This window comes from Biomphalaria glabrata, chromosome 5 (genome assembly GCF_947242115.1).
Source record: "Biomphalaria glabrata chromosome 5, xgBioGlab47.1, whole genome shotgun sequence".
NCBI classification, from domain to species: domain Eukaryota; kingdom Metazoa; phylum Mollusca; class Gastropoda; family Planorbidae; genus Biomphalaria; species Biomphalaria glabrata.
Window position 1 is genome coordinate 14,829,797 of NC_074715.1, and position 15,159 is coordinate 14,844,955.

Sequence of the window (15,159 nt, forward strand, 5' to 3'; positions counted from 1 at the left end):
CAGGTCAGTATGTCTTCAATGTGACCAGCTAGATAAGAGATATCTCAGTTCATTATGACTAGTTGAATGAGAGACATTAGGTCAGCATGCCTTATTGGATGAGAAATACCAGGTCAGTATGTCTTCAATGTGACCAGCTAGATAAGAGATATCTCAGTTCATTATGTCTTGTTGGATGAGAGACATTAGGTCAGCATGCCTTATTGGATGAGAAATACCAGGTCAGTATGTCTTCAATGTGACCAGCTAGATAAGAGATATCTCAGTTCATTATGTCTTGTTGGATGAGAGACATTAGGTCAGCATGCCTTATTGGATGAGAAATACCAGGTCAGTATGTCTTCAATGTGACCAGCTAGATAAGAGATATCCCAGTTCATTATGTCTAGTTGAATGAGAGACATTAGGTCAGCATGCCTTATTGGATGAGAAATACCAGGTCAGTATGTCTTCAATGTAACCAGCTAGATAAGAGATATCTCAGTTCATTATGACTAGTTGAATGAGAGACATTAGGTCAGCATGCCTTATTGGATGAGAAATACCAGGTCAGTATGTCTTCAATGTGACCAGCTAGATAAGAGATATCCCAGTTCATTATGTCTAGTTGAATGAGAGACATTAGGTCAGCATGCCTTATTGGATGAGAAATACCAGGTCAGTATGTCTTCAGATCAATGTGACCAGCTAGATAAGAGATATCTCAGTTCATTATGTCTTGTTGAATGAGAGACATTAGGTCAGCATGCCTTATTGGATGAGAAATACCAGGTCAGTATGTCTTCAATGTAACCAGCTAGATAAGAGATATCTCAGTTCATTATGACTAGTTGAATGAGAGACATTAGGTCAGCATGCCTTATTGGATGAGAAATACCAGGTCAGTATGTCTTCAATGTAACCAGCTAGATAAGAGATATCTCAGTTCATTATGACTAGTTGGATGAGAGACATTAGGTCAGCATGCCTTATTGGATGAGAAATACCAGGTCAGTATGTCTTCAATGTGACCAGCTAGATAAGAGATATCTCAGTTCATTATGACTAGTTGAATGAGAGACATTAGGTCAGCATGCCTTATTGGATGAGAAATACCAGGTCAGTATGTCTTCAATGTGACCAGCTAGATAAGAGATATCTCAGTTCATTATGTCTTGTTGGATGAGAGACATTAGGTCAGCATGCCTTATTGGATGAGAAATACCAGGTCAGTATGTCTTCAATGTGACCAGCTAGATAAGAGATATCTCAGTTCATTATGTCTTGTTGGATGAGAGACATTAGGTCAGCATGCCTTATTGGATGAGAAATACTAGGTCAGTATGTCTTCAATGTAACCAGCTAGATAAGAGATATCTCAGTTCATTATGACTAGTTGAATGAGAGACATTAGGTCAGCATGCCTTATTGGATGAGAAATACCAGGTCAGTATGTCTTCAATGTAACCAGCTAGATAAGAGATATCTCAGTTCATTATGTCTTGTTGAATGAGAGACATTAGGTCAGCATGCCTTATTGGATGAGAAATACCAGGTCAGTATGTCTTCAATGTAACCAGCTAGATAAGAGATATCTCAGTTCATTATGTCTTGTTGAATGAGAGACATTAGGTCAGCATGCCTTATTGGATGAGAAATACCAGGTCAGTATGTCTTCAATGTGACCAGCTAGATAAGAGATATCTCAGTTCATTATGTCTTGTTGAATGAGAGACATTAGGTCAGCATGCCTTATTGGATGAGAAATACCAGGTCAGTATGTCTTCAATGTAACCAGCTAGATAAGAGATATCTCAGTTCATTATGACTAGTTGAATGAGAGACATTAGGTCAGCATGCCTTATTGGATGAGAAATACCAGGTCAGTATGTCTTCAATGTGACCAGCTAGATAAGAGATATCTCAGTTCATTATGTCTTGTTGAATGAGAGACATTAGGTCAGCATGCCTTATTGGATGAGAAATACCAGGTCAGTATGTCTTCAATGTGACCAGCTAGATAAGAGATATCTCAGTTCATTATGACTAGTTGAATGAGAGACATTAGGTCAGCATGCCTTATTGGATGAGAAATACCAGGTCAGTATGTCTTCAATGTAACCAGCTAGATAAGAGATATCTCAGTTCATTATGTCTTGTTGAATGAGAGACATTAGGTCAGCATGCCTTATTGGATGAGAAATACCAGGTCAGTATGTCTTCAGATCAATGTAACCAGCTAGATAAGAGATATCTCAGTTCATTATGACTAGTTGAATGAGAGACATTAGGTCAGCATGCCTTATTGGATGAGAAATACCAGGTCAGTATGTCTTCAATGTGACCAGCTAGATAAGAGATATATCAGTTCATTATGACTAGTTTGATGAGAGACATTAGGTCAGCATGCCTTATTGGATGAGAAATACCAGGTCAGTATGTCTTCAGATCAATGTGACCAGCTAGATAAGAGATATCTCAGTTCATTATGTCTTGTTGGATGAGAGACATTAGGTCAGCATGCCTTATTGGATGAGAAATACCAGGTCAGTATGTCTTCAGATCAATGTGACCAGCTAGATAAGAGATATCTCAGTTCATTATGTCTTGTTGAATGAGAGACATTAGGTCAGCATGCCTTATTGGATGAGAAATACCAGGTCAGTATGTCTTCAATGTAACCAGCTAGATAAGAGATATCTCAGTTCATTATGACTAGTTGAATGAGAGACATTAGGTCAGCATGCCTTATTGGATGAGAAATACCAGGTCAGTATGTCTTCAATGTAACCAGCTAGATAAGAGATATCTCAGTTCATTATGACTAGTTGAATGAGAGACATTAGGTCAGCATGCCTTATTGGATGAGAAATACCAGGTCAGTATGTCTTCAATGTAACCAGCTAGATAAGAGATATCTCAGTTCATTATGACTAGTTGAATGAGAGACATTAGGTCAGCATGCCTTATTGGATGAGAAATACCAGGTCAGTATGTCTTCAATGTGACCAGCTAGATAAGAGATATATCAGTTCATTATGTCTTGTTGAATGAGAGACATTAGGTCAGCATGCCTTATTGGATGAGAAATACTAGGTCAGTATGTCTTCAGATCAATGTGACCAGCTAGATAAGAGATATCTCAGTTCATTATGTCTTGTTGAATGAGAGACATTAGGTCAGCATGCCTTATTGGATGAGAAATACCAGGTCAGTATGTCTTCAATGTGACCAGCTAGATAAGAGATATCTCAGTTCATTATGTCTTGTTGAATGAGAGACATTAGGTCAGCATGCCTTATTGGATGAGAAATACCAGGTCAGTATGTCTTCAATGTGACCAGCTAGATAAGAGATATCTCAGTTCATTATGACTAGTTGAATGAGAGACATTAGGTCAGCATGCCTTATTGGATGAGAAATACCAGGTCAGTATGTCTTCAATGTGACCAGCTAGATAAGAGATATCTCAGTTCATTATGTCTTGTTGGATGAGAGACATTAGGTCAGCATGCCTTATTGGATGAGAAATACCAGGTCAGTATGTCTTCAATGTGACCAGCTAGATAAGAGATATCTCAGTTCATTATGTCTTGTTGGATGAGAGACATTAGGTCAGCATGCCTTATTGGATGAGAAATACCAGGTCAGTATGTCTTCAATGTGACCAGCTAGATAAGAGATATCCCAGTTCATTATGTCTAGTTGAATGAGAGACATTAGGTCAGCATGCCTTATTGGATGAGAAATACCAGGTCAGTATGTCTTCAATGTAACCAGCTAGATAAGAGATATCTCAGTTCATTATGACTAGTTGAATGAGAGACATTAGGTCAGCATGCCTTATTGGATGAGAAATACCAGGTCAGTATGTCTTCAGATCAATGTAACCAGCTAGATAAGAGATATCTCAGTTCATTATGACTAGTTGAATGAGAGACATTAGGTCAGCATGCCTTATTGGATGAGAAATACCAGGTCAGTATGTCTTCAGATCAATGTGACCAGCTAGATAAGAGATATCTCAGTTCATTATGTCTTGTTGAATGAGAGACATTAGGTCAGCATGCCTTATTGGATGAGAAATACCAGGTCAGTATGTCTTCAATGTAACCAGCTAGATAAGAGATATCTCAGTTCATTATGACTAGTTGAATGAGAGACATTAGGTCAGCATGCCTTATTGGATGAGAAATACCAGGTCAGTATGTCTTCAATGTAACCAGCTAGATAAGAGATATCTCAGTTCATTATGACTAGTTGGATGAGAGACATTAGGTCAGCATGCCTTATTGGATGAGAAATACCAGGTCAGTATGTCTTCAATGTGACCAGCTAGATAAGAGATATCTCAGTTCATTATGACTAGTTGAATGAGAGACATTAGGTCAGCATGCCTTATTGGATGAGAAATACCAGGTCAGTATGTCTTCAATGTGACCAGCTAGATAAGAGATATCTCAGTTCATTATGTCTTGTTGGATGAGAGACATTAGGTCAGCATGCCTTATTGGATGAGAAATACCAGGTCAGTATGTCTTCAATGTGACCAGCTAGATAAGAGATATCTCAGTTCATTATGTCTTGTTGGATGAGAGACATTAGGTCAGCATGCCTTATTGGATGAGAAATACTAGGTCAGTATGTCTTCAATGTAACCAGCTAGATAAGAGATATCTCAGTTCATTATGACTAGTTGAATGAGAGACATTAGGTCAGCATGCCTTATTGGATGAGAAATACCAGGTCAGTATGTCTTCAATGTAACCAGCTAGATAAGAGATATCTCAGTTCATTATGTCTTGTTGAATGAGAGACATTAGGTCAGCATGCCATATTGGATGAGAAATACCAGGTCAGTATGTCTTCAATGTAACCAGCTAGATAAGAGATATCTCAGTTCATTATGTCTTGTTGAATGAGAGACATTAGGTCAGCATGCCTTATTGGATGAGAAATACCAGGTCAGTATGTCTTCAATGTGACCAGCTAGATAAGAGATATCTCAGTTCATTATGTCTTGTTGAATGAGAGACATTAGGTCAGCATGCCTTATTGGATGAGAAATACCAGGTCAGTATGTCTTCAATGTAACCAGCTAGATAAGAGATATCTCAGTTCATTATGACTAGTTGAATGAGAGACATTAGGTCAGCATGCCTTATTGGATGAGAAATACCAGGTCAGTATGTCTTCAATGTGACCAGCTAGATAAGAGATATCTCAGTTCATTATGTCTTGTTGAATGAGAGACATTAGGTCAGCATGCCTTATTGGATGAGAAATACCAGGTCAGTATGTCTTAAATGTGACCAGCTAGATAAGAGATATCTCAGTTCATTATGACTAGTTGAATGAGAGACATTAGGTCAGCATGCCTTATTGGATGAGAAATACCAGGTCAGTATGTCTTCAATGTAACCAGCTAGATAAGAGATATCTCAGTTCATTATGTCTTGTTGAATGAGAGACATTAGGTCAGCATGCCTTATTGGATGAGAAATACCAGGTCAGTATGTCTTCAGATCAATGTAACCAGCTAGATAAGAGATATCTCAGTTCATTATGACTAGTTGAATGAGAGACATTAGGTCAGCATGCCTTATTGGATGAGAAATACCAGGTCAGTATGTCTTCAATGTGACCAGCTAGATAAGAGATATATCAGTTCATTATGACTAGTTTGATGAGAGACATTAGGTCAGCATGCCTTATTGGATGAGAAATACCAGGTCAGTATGTCTTCAGATCAATGTGACCAGCTAGATAAGAGATATCTCAGTTCATTATGTCTTGTTGGATGAGAGACATTAGGTCAGCATGCCTTATTGGATGAGAAATACCAGGTCAGTATGTCTTCAGATCAATGTGACCAGCTAGATAAGAGATATCTCAGTTCATTATGTCTTGTTGAATGAGAGACATTAGGTCAGCATGCCTTATTGGATGAGAAATACCAGGTCAGTATGTCTTCAATGTAACCAGCTAGATAAGAGATATCTCAGTTCATTATGACTAGTTGAATGAGAGACATTAGGTCAGCATGCCTTATTGGATGAGAAATACCAGGTCAGTATGTCTTCAATGTAACCAGCTAGATAAGAGATATCTCAGTTCATTATGACTAGTTGAATGAGAGACATTAGGTCAGCATGCCTTATTGGATGAGAAATACCAGGTCAGTATGTCTTCAATGTAACCAGCTAGATAAGAGATATCTCAGTTCATTATGACTAGTTGAATGAGAGACATTAGGTCAGCATGCCTTATTGGATGAGAAATACCAGGTCAGTATGTCTTCAATGTGACCAGCTAGATAAGAGATATATCAGTTCATTATGTCTTGTTGAATGAGAGACATTAGGTCAGCATGCCTTATTGGATGAGAAATACTAGGTCAGTATGTCTTCAGATCAATGTGACCAGCTAGATAAGAGATATCTCAGTTCATTATGTCTTGTTGAATGAGAGACATTAGGTCAGCATGCCTTATTGGATGAGAAATACCAGGTCAGTATGTCTTCAATGTGACCAGCTAGATAAGAGATATCTCAGTTCATTATGTCTTGTTGAATGAGAGACATTAGGTCAGCATGCCTTATTGGATGAGAAATACCAGGTCAGTATGTCTTCAATGTGACCAGCTAGATAAGAGATATCTCAGTTCATTATGACTAGTTGAATGAGAGACATTAGGTCAGCATGCCTTATTGGATGAGAAATACCAGGTCAGTATGTCTTCAATGTGACCAGCTAGATAAGAGATATCTCAGTTCATTATGTCTTGTTGGATGAGAGACATTAGGTCAGCATGCCTTATTGGATGAGAAATACCAGGTCAGTATGTCTTCAATGTGACCAGCTAGATAAGAGATATCTCAGTTCATTATGTCTTGTTGGATGAGAGACATTAGGTCAGCATGCCTTATTGGATGAGAAATACCAGGTCAGTATGTCTTCAATGTGACCAGCTAGATAAGAGATATCCCAGTTCATTATGTCTAGTTGAATGAGAGACATTAGGTCAGCATGCCTTATTGGATGAGAAATACCAGGTCAGTATGTCTTCAATGTAACCAGCTAGATAAGAGATATCTCAGTTCATTATGACTAGTTGAATGAGAGACATTAGGTCAGCATGCCTTATTGGATGAGAAATACCAGGTCAGTATGTCTTCAGATCAATGTAACCAGCTAGATAAGAGATATCTCAGTTCATTATGACTAGTTGAATGAGAGACATTAGGTCAGCATGCCTTATTGGATGAGAAATACCAGGTCAGTATGTCTTCAGATCAATGTGACCAGCTAGATAAGAGATATCTCAGTTCATTATGTCTTGTTGAATGAGAGACATTAGGTCAGCATGCCTTATTGGATGAGAAATACCAGGTCAGTATGTCTTCAATGTAACCAGCTAGATAAGAGATATCTCAGTTCATTATGACTAGTTGAATGAGAGACATTAGGTCAGCATGCCTTATTGGATGAGAAATACCAGGTCAGTATGTCTTCAATGTAACCAGCTAGATAAGAGATATCTCAGTTCATTATGACTAGTTGGATGAGAGACATTAGGTCAGCATGCCTTATTGGATGAGAAATACCAGGTCAGTATGTCTTCAATGTGACCAGCTAGATAAGAGATATCTCAGTTCATTATGACTAGTTGAATGAGAGACATTAGGTCAGCATGCCTTATTGGATGAGAAATACCAGGTCAGTATGTCTTCAATGTGACCAGCTAGATAAGAGATATCTCAGTTCATTATGTCTTGTTGGATGAGAGACATTAGGTCAGCATTCCTTATTGGATGAGAAATACCAGGTCAGTATGTCTTCAATGTGACCAGCTAGATAAGAGATATCTCAGTTCATTATGTCTTGTTGGATGAGAGACATTAGGTCAGCATGCCTTATTGGATGAGAAATACTAGGTCAGTATGTCTTCAATGTAACCAGCTAGATAAGAGATATCTCAGTTCATTATGACTAGTTGAATGAGAGACATTAGGTCAGCATGCCTTATTGGATGAGAAATACCAGGTCAGTATGTCTTCAATGTAACCAGCTAGATAAGAGATATCTCAGTTCATTATGTCTTGTTGAATGAGAGACATTAGGTCAGCATGCCTTATTGGATGAGAAATACCAGGTCAGTATGTCTTCAATGTGACCAGCTAGATAAGAGATATCTCAGTTCATTATGTCTTGTTGAATGAGAGACATTAGGTCAGCATGCCTTATTGGATGAGAAATACCAGGTCAGTATGTCTTCAATGTGACCAGCTAGATAAGAGATATCTCAGTTCATTATGACTAGTTGAATGAGAGACATTAGGTCAGCATGCCTTATTGGATGAGAAATACCAGGTCAGTATGTCTTCAATGTAACCAGCTAGATAAGAGATATCTCAGTTCATTATGTCTTGTTGAATGAGAGACATTAGGTCAGCATGCCTTATTGGATGAGAAATACCAGGTCAGTATGTCTTCAGATCAATGTGACCAGCTAGATAAGAGATATCTCAGTTCATTATGACTAGTTGAATGAGAGACATTAGGTCAGCATGCCTTATTGGATGAGAAATACCAGGTCAGTATGTCTTCAATGTGACCAGCTAGATAAGAGATATATCAGTTCATTATGACTAGTTTGATGAGAGACATTAGGTCAGCATGCCTTATTGGATGAGAAATACCAGGTCAGTATGTCTTCAGATCAATGTGACCAGCTAGATAAGAGATATCTCAGTTCATTATGTCTTGTTGGATGAGAGACATTAGGTCAGCATGCCTTATTGGATGAGAAATACCAGGTCAGTATGTCTTCAGATCAATGTGACCAGCTAGATAAGAGATATCTCAGTTCATTATGTCTTGTTGAATGAGAGACATTAGGTCAGCATGCCTTATTGGATGAGAAATACCAGGTCAGTATGTCTTCAATGTAACCAGCTAGATAAGAGATATCTCAGTTCATTATGACTAGTTGAATGAGAGACATTAGGTCAGCATGCCTTATTGGATGAGAAATACCAGGTCAGTATGTCTTCAATGTAACCAGCTAGATAAGAGATATCTCAGTTCATTATGACTAGTTGAATGAGAGACATTAGGTCAGCATGCCTTATTGGATGAGAAATACCAGGTCAGTATGTCTTCAATGTAACCAGCTAGATAAGAGATATCTCAGTTCATTATGACTAGTTGAATGAGAGACATTAGGTCAGCATGCCTTATTGGATGAGAAATACCAGGTCAGTATGTCTTCAATGTGACCAGCTAGATAAGAGATATATCAGTTCATTATGTCTTGTTGAATGAGAGACATTAGGTCAGCATGCCTTATTGGATGAGAAATACTAGGTCAGTATGTCTTCAGATCAATGTGACCAGCTAGATAAGAGATATCTCAGTTCATTATGTCTTGTTGAATGAGAGACATTAGGTCAGCATGCCTTATTGGATGAGAAATACCAGGTCAGTATGTCTTCAATGTGACCAGCTAGATAAGAGATATCTCAGTTCATTATGTCTTTTTGAATGAGAGACATTAGGTCAGCATGCCTTATTGGATGAGAAATACCAGGTCAGTATGTCTTCAATGTGACCAGCTAGATAAGAGATATCTCAGTTCATTATGACTAGTTGAATGAGAGACATTAGGTCAGCATGCCTTATTGGATGAGAAATACCAGGTCAGTATGTCTTCAATGTGACCAGCTAGATAAGAGATATCTCAGTTCATTATGTCTTGTTGGATGAGAGACATTAGGTCAGCATGCCTTATTGGATGAGAAATACAAGGTCAGTATGTCTTCAATGTGACCAGCTAGATAAGAGATATCTCAGTTCATTATGTCTTGTTGGATGAGAGACATTAGGTCAGCATGCCTTATTGGATGAGAAATACCAGGTCAGTATGTCTTCAATGTGACCAGCTAGATAAGAGATATCCCAGTTCATTATGTCTAGTTGAATGAGAGACATTAGGTCAGCATGCCTTATTGGATGAGAAATACCAGGTCAGTATGTCTTCAATGTAACCAGCTAGATAAGAGATATCTCAGTTCATTATGACTAGTTGAATGAGAGACATTAGGTCAGCATGCCTTATTGGATGAGAAATACCAGGTCAGTATGTCTTCAGATCAATGTAACCAGCTAGATAAGAGATATCTCAGTTCATTATGACTAGTTGAATGAGAGACATTAGGTCAGCATGCCTTATTGGATGAGAAATACCAGGTCAGTATGTCTTCAGATCAATGTGACCAGCTAGATAAGAGATATCTCAGTTCATTATGTCTTGTTGAATGAGAGACATTAGGTCAGCATGCCTTATTGGATGAGAAATACCAGGTCAGTATGTCTTCAATGTAACCAGCTAGATAAGAGATATCTCAGTTCATTATGACTAGTTGAATGAGAGACATTAGGTCAGCATGCCTTATTGGATGAGAAATACCAGGTCAGTATGTCTTCAATGTAACCAGCTAGATAAGAGATATCTCAGTTCATTATGACTAGTTGGATGAGAGACATTAGGTCAGCATGCCTTATTGGATGAGAAATACCAGGTCAGTATGTCTTCAATGTGACCAGCTAGATAAGAGATATCTCAGTTCATTATGACTAGTTGAATGAGAGACATTAGGTCAGCATGCCTTATTGGATGAGAAATACCAGGTCAGTATGTCTTCAATGTGACCAGCTAGATAAGAGATATCTCAGTTCATTATGTCTTGTTGGATGAGAGACATTAGGTCAGCATGCCTTATTGGATGAGAAATACCAGGTCAGTATGTCTTCAATGTGACCAGCTAGATAAGAGATATCTCAGTTCATTATGTCTTGTTGGATGAGAGACATTAGGTCAGCATGCCTTATTGGATGAGAAATACTAGGTCAGTATGTCTTCAATGTAACCAGCTAGATAAGAGATATCTCAGTTCATTATGACTAGTTGAATGAGAGACATTAGGTCAGCATGCCTTATTGGATGAGAAATACCAGGTCATTATGTCTTCAATGTAACCAGCTAGATAAGAGATATCTCAGTTCATTATGTCTTGTTGAATGAGAGACATTAGGTCAGCATGCCTTATTGGATGAGAAATACCAGGTCAGTATGTCTTCAATGTGACCAGCTAGATAAGAGATATCTCAGTTCATTATGTCTTGTTGAATGAGAGACATTAGGTCAGCATGCCTTATTTGATGAGAAATACCAGGTCAGTATGTCTTGAATGTGACCAGCTAGATAAGAGATATCTCAGTTCATTATGACTAGTTGAATGAGAGACATTAGGTCAGCATGCCTTATTGGATGAGAAATACCAGGTCAGTATGTCTTCAATGTAACCAGCTAGATAAGAGATATCTCAGTTCATTATGTCTTGTTGAATGAGAGACATTAGGTCAGCATGCCTTATTGGATGAGAAATACCAGGTCAGTATGTCTTCAGATCAATGTAACCAGCTAGATAAGAGATATCTCAGTTCATTATGACTAGTTGAATGAGAGACATTAGGTCAGCATGCCTTATTGGATGAGAAATACCAGGTCGGTATGTCTTCAATGTGACCAGCTAGATAAGAGATATATCAGTTCATTATGACTAGTTTGATGAGAGACATTAGGTCAGCATGCCTTATTGGATGAGAAATACCAGGTCAGTATGTCTTCAGATCAATGTGACCAGCTAGATAAGAGATATCTCAGTTCATTATGTCTTGTTGGATGAGAGACATTAGGTCAGCATGCCTTATTGGATGAGAAATACCAGGTCAGTATGTCTTCAGATCAATGTGACCAGCTAGATAAGAGATATCTCAGTTCATTATGTCTTGTTGAATGAGAGACATTAGGTCAGCATGCCTTATTGGATGAGAAATACCAGGTCAGTATGTCTTCAATGTAACCAGCTAGATAAGAGATATCTCAGTTCATTATGACTAGTTGAATGAGAGACATTAGGTCAGCATGCCTTATTGGATGAGAAATACCAGGTCAGTATGTCTTCAATGTAACCAGCTAGATAAGAGATATCTCAGTTCATTATGACTAGTTGAATGAGAGACATTAGGTCAGCATGCCTTATTGGATGAGAAATACCAGGTCAGTATGTCTTCAATGTAACCAGCTAGATAAGAGATATCTCAGTTCATTATGACTAGTTGAATGAGAGACATTAGGTCAGCATGCCTTATTGGATGAGAAATACCAGGTCAGTATGTCTTCAATGTGACCAGCTAGATAAGAGATATATCAGTTCATTATGACTAGTTTGATGAGAGACATTAGGTCAGCATGCCTTATTGGATGAGAAATACCAGGTCAGTATGTCTTCAGATCAATGTGACCAGCTAGATAAGAGATATCTCAGTTAGTCTTGTTGAATGAGAGACATTAGGTCAGCATGCCTTATTGGATGAGAAATACTAGGTCAGTATGTCTTCAGATCAATGTGACCAGCTAGATAAGAGATATCTCAGTTCATTATGTCTTGTTGAATGAGAGACATTAGGTCAGCATGCCTTATTGGATGAGAAATACTAGGTCAGTATGTCTTCAATGTAACCAGTTAGATAAGAGATATCTCAGTTCATTATGACTAGTTGAATGAGAGACATTAGGTCAGCATGCCTTATTGGATGAGAAATACCAGGTCAGTATGTCTTCAATGTAACCAGCTAGATAAGAGATATCTCAGTTCATTATGACTAGTTGAATGAGAGACATTAGGTCAGCATGCCTTATTGGATGAGAAATACCAGGTCAGTATGTCTTCAATGTAACCAGCTAGATAAGAGATATCTCAGTTCATTATGACTAGTTGAATGAGAGACATTAGGTCAGCATGCCTTATTGGATGAGAAATACCAGGTCAGTATGTCTTCAATGTAACCAGCTAGATAAGAGATATCTCAGTTCATTATGACTAGTTGAATGAGAGACATTAGGTCAGCATGCCTTATTGGATGAGAAATACCAGGTCAGTATGTCTTCAATGTGACCAGCTAGATAAGAGATATCTCAGTTCATTATGTCTTGTTGAATGAGAGACATTAGGTCAGCATGCCTTATTGGATGAGAAATACCAGGTCAGTATGTCTTCAATGTAACCAGCTAGATAAGAGATATCTCAGTTCATTATGTCTTGTTGAATGAGAGACATTAGGTCAGCATGCCTTATTGGATGAGAAATACCAGGTCAGTATGTCTTCAATGTAACCAGCTAGATAAGAGATATCTCAGTTCATTATGACTAGTTGAATGAGAGACATTAGGTCAGCATGCCTTATTGGATGAGAAATACCAGGTCAGTATGTCTTCAATGTGACCAGCTAGATAAGAGATATCTCAGTTCATTATGTCTTGTTGAATGAGAGACATTAGGTCAGCATGCCTTATTGGATGAGAAATACCAGGTCAGTATGTCTTCAATGTAACCAGCTAGATAAGAGATATCTCAGTTCATTATGTCTTGTTGAATGAGAGACATTAGGTCAGCATGCCTTATTGGATGAGAAATACCAGGTCAGTATGTCTTCAATGTAACCAGCTAGATAAGAGATATCTCAGTTCATTATGTCTTGTTGAATGAGAGATATAAGGTGATTATGCCCAGTTAGTTTAGAGATATAAGGTGATTATGCCCAGTTGGTTTAGAGATATAAGGCAATTATGCCCAGTTGGTTTAGAGATATCAGGTCAGTATGCCTACTTGAATAAAATGTATCAGCTAAATATGACTGGTGAGATGAGACGTGTTGGACAAGTTTGCTCTGTTATATATCAGGTGGATGTAATAAGCCATATAAGTTCAATCTTCTTAGACAGTCTACCATCTTTAGCTTAGCTGAAAGTAGAGGATACTCTACAGGACATTTTTTTTAATTGAACAGGAATGCAGAATGTTTAAGAAAATATGATTTTGTCTTTTGAGAACAATTTTTTTTTTTAATTTGTAACATCCATTATTTATTGTCAAATTGTGGATGGAAGATTTTGAAAACTCTAGACTACATTTTGTTCTCTCAGGTGGCCCAGCTGACTCATGCCATCTCTGTGTTTACTGAGGGAATGCTGATGATGAAGACAACTCTTGTGGGGATTATCAAGGTAAATCTAGACATAAGAAAATATCAACAGATTGACTAGTCAATGATCAGTCGAAGTAGTTGCAACAAGTAAACAATGCTGAATGAGTTGTTAACATCACAGAGCATTTTATCAAAGACTAAACAATGCAAAGTATTCCCTGCGCAAGTCTTACTTTCTTTCTCAAATAGTGAACTTCAATGCATATTAAATAGAAGAAGGTTTGATGTTTTGCTTAGAACATGGGAAATGAGGAAACAATACAGAATTCCTTAATGCTCAATTTTATTGCTTACATTTTATTTATAATGTTATTCAAATAACTGAAAGCTATTTTTATTCCTCATTTCATAGTTTAAACATACAAAGACCAATACTTTTTGTTTATTTAGACATTGGATTTAGATTTCATTATAAAATATCTAAATTCTAACTACAAATGATAATAGTATTAACTATAATAAGGCTTGTCTTCGAGTCCGAAGATTAGTTATATCAGTACATTATTATTAAATCATTATATTATTGGTGCCACTTTTATCATAATAAGACTATGTAGAGTGATCCAAAGCAGTTGTTAAAAGATGGCATTAGATGTAATCAAAATAGAGCCATAACACGTAATAAATATCTATATTTAAAATACAAATAAAATAGTATTAAATCAGTTCATTATCATTGAATCAGTATATTCTCAGTGCCACTATTATAAGACTGTATTCCCTGTGTAGATTGATCCAAAGCAGTTGTTAGAAGATGGTATCAGGAAAGAACTGGTGATGCAGGTCTCCCAAGCCTTACACAGTGGTCTGATGTTTAACACTAAAGCTAAGGTAATGTTCACTGTAGATTTAACTTTTGCCTGTTTTGGAAGCTTTAGACTTGTGCATGCAATAAATTATGAAAAGGAATTAATATTAGTGGCAGACTGAGCAAAAGTAAGAACTGGTTTAAGCAACAGTGAATTTCTCCCTTCCATTATGTGACTCCGGCTTTATAAATGACATATTATTTAGACCCTGTGATCTATGGGGCATATGATGTAAAGTCATCTGTTTATATGGCAGATG

The 15,159-nt window shown here is 37.6% G+C and overlaps 1 protein-coding gene across 2 annotated transcripts in view; it reads left to right on the forward strand.

Annotated features, from left to right (window-relative positions):
* Positions 1-15,159, forward strand: part of LOC106074861 (WASH complex subunit 5-like) — a 42,280-nt gene that overhangs the window by 19,288 nt on the left and 7,833 nt on the right. For both annotated transcript variants that reach the window (XM_056028688.1, XM_056028689.1), the window contains 2 exons: positions 14,030-14,110; positions 14,821-14,922. In XM_056028688.1, the coding sequence (XP_055884663.1) occupies positions 14,030-14,110; positions 14,821-14,922 (183 nt within the window). The remainder of the gene's footprint in view (positions 1-14,029; positions 14,111-14,820; positions 14,923-15,159) is intronic.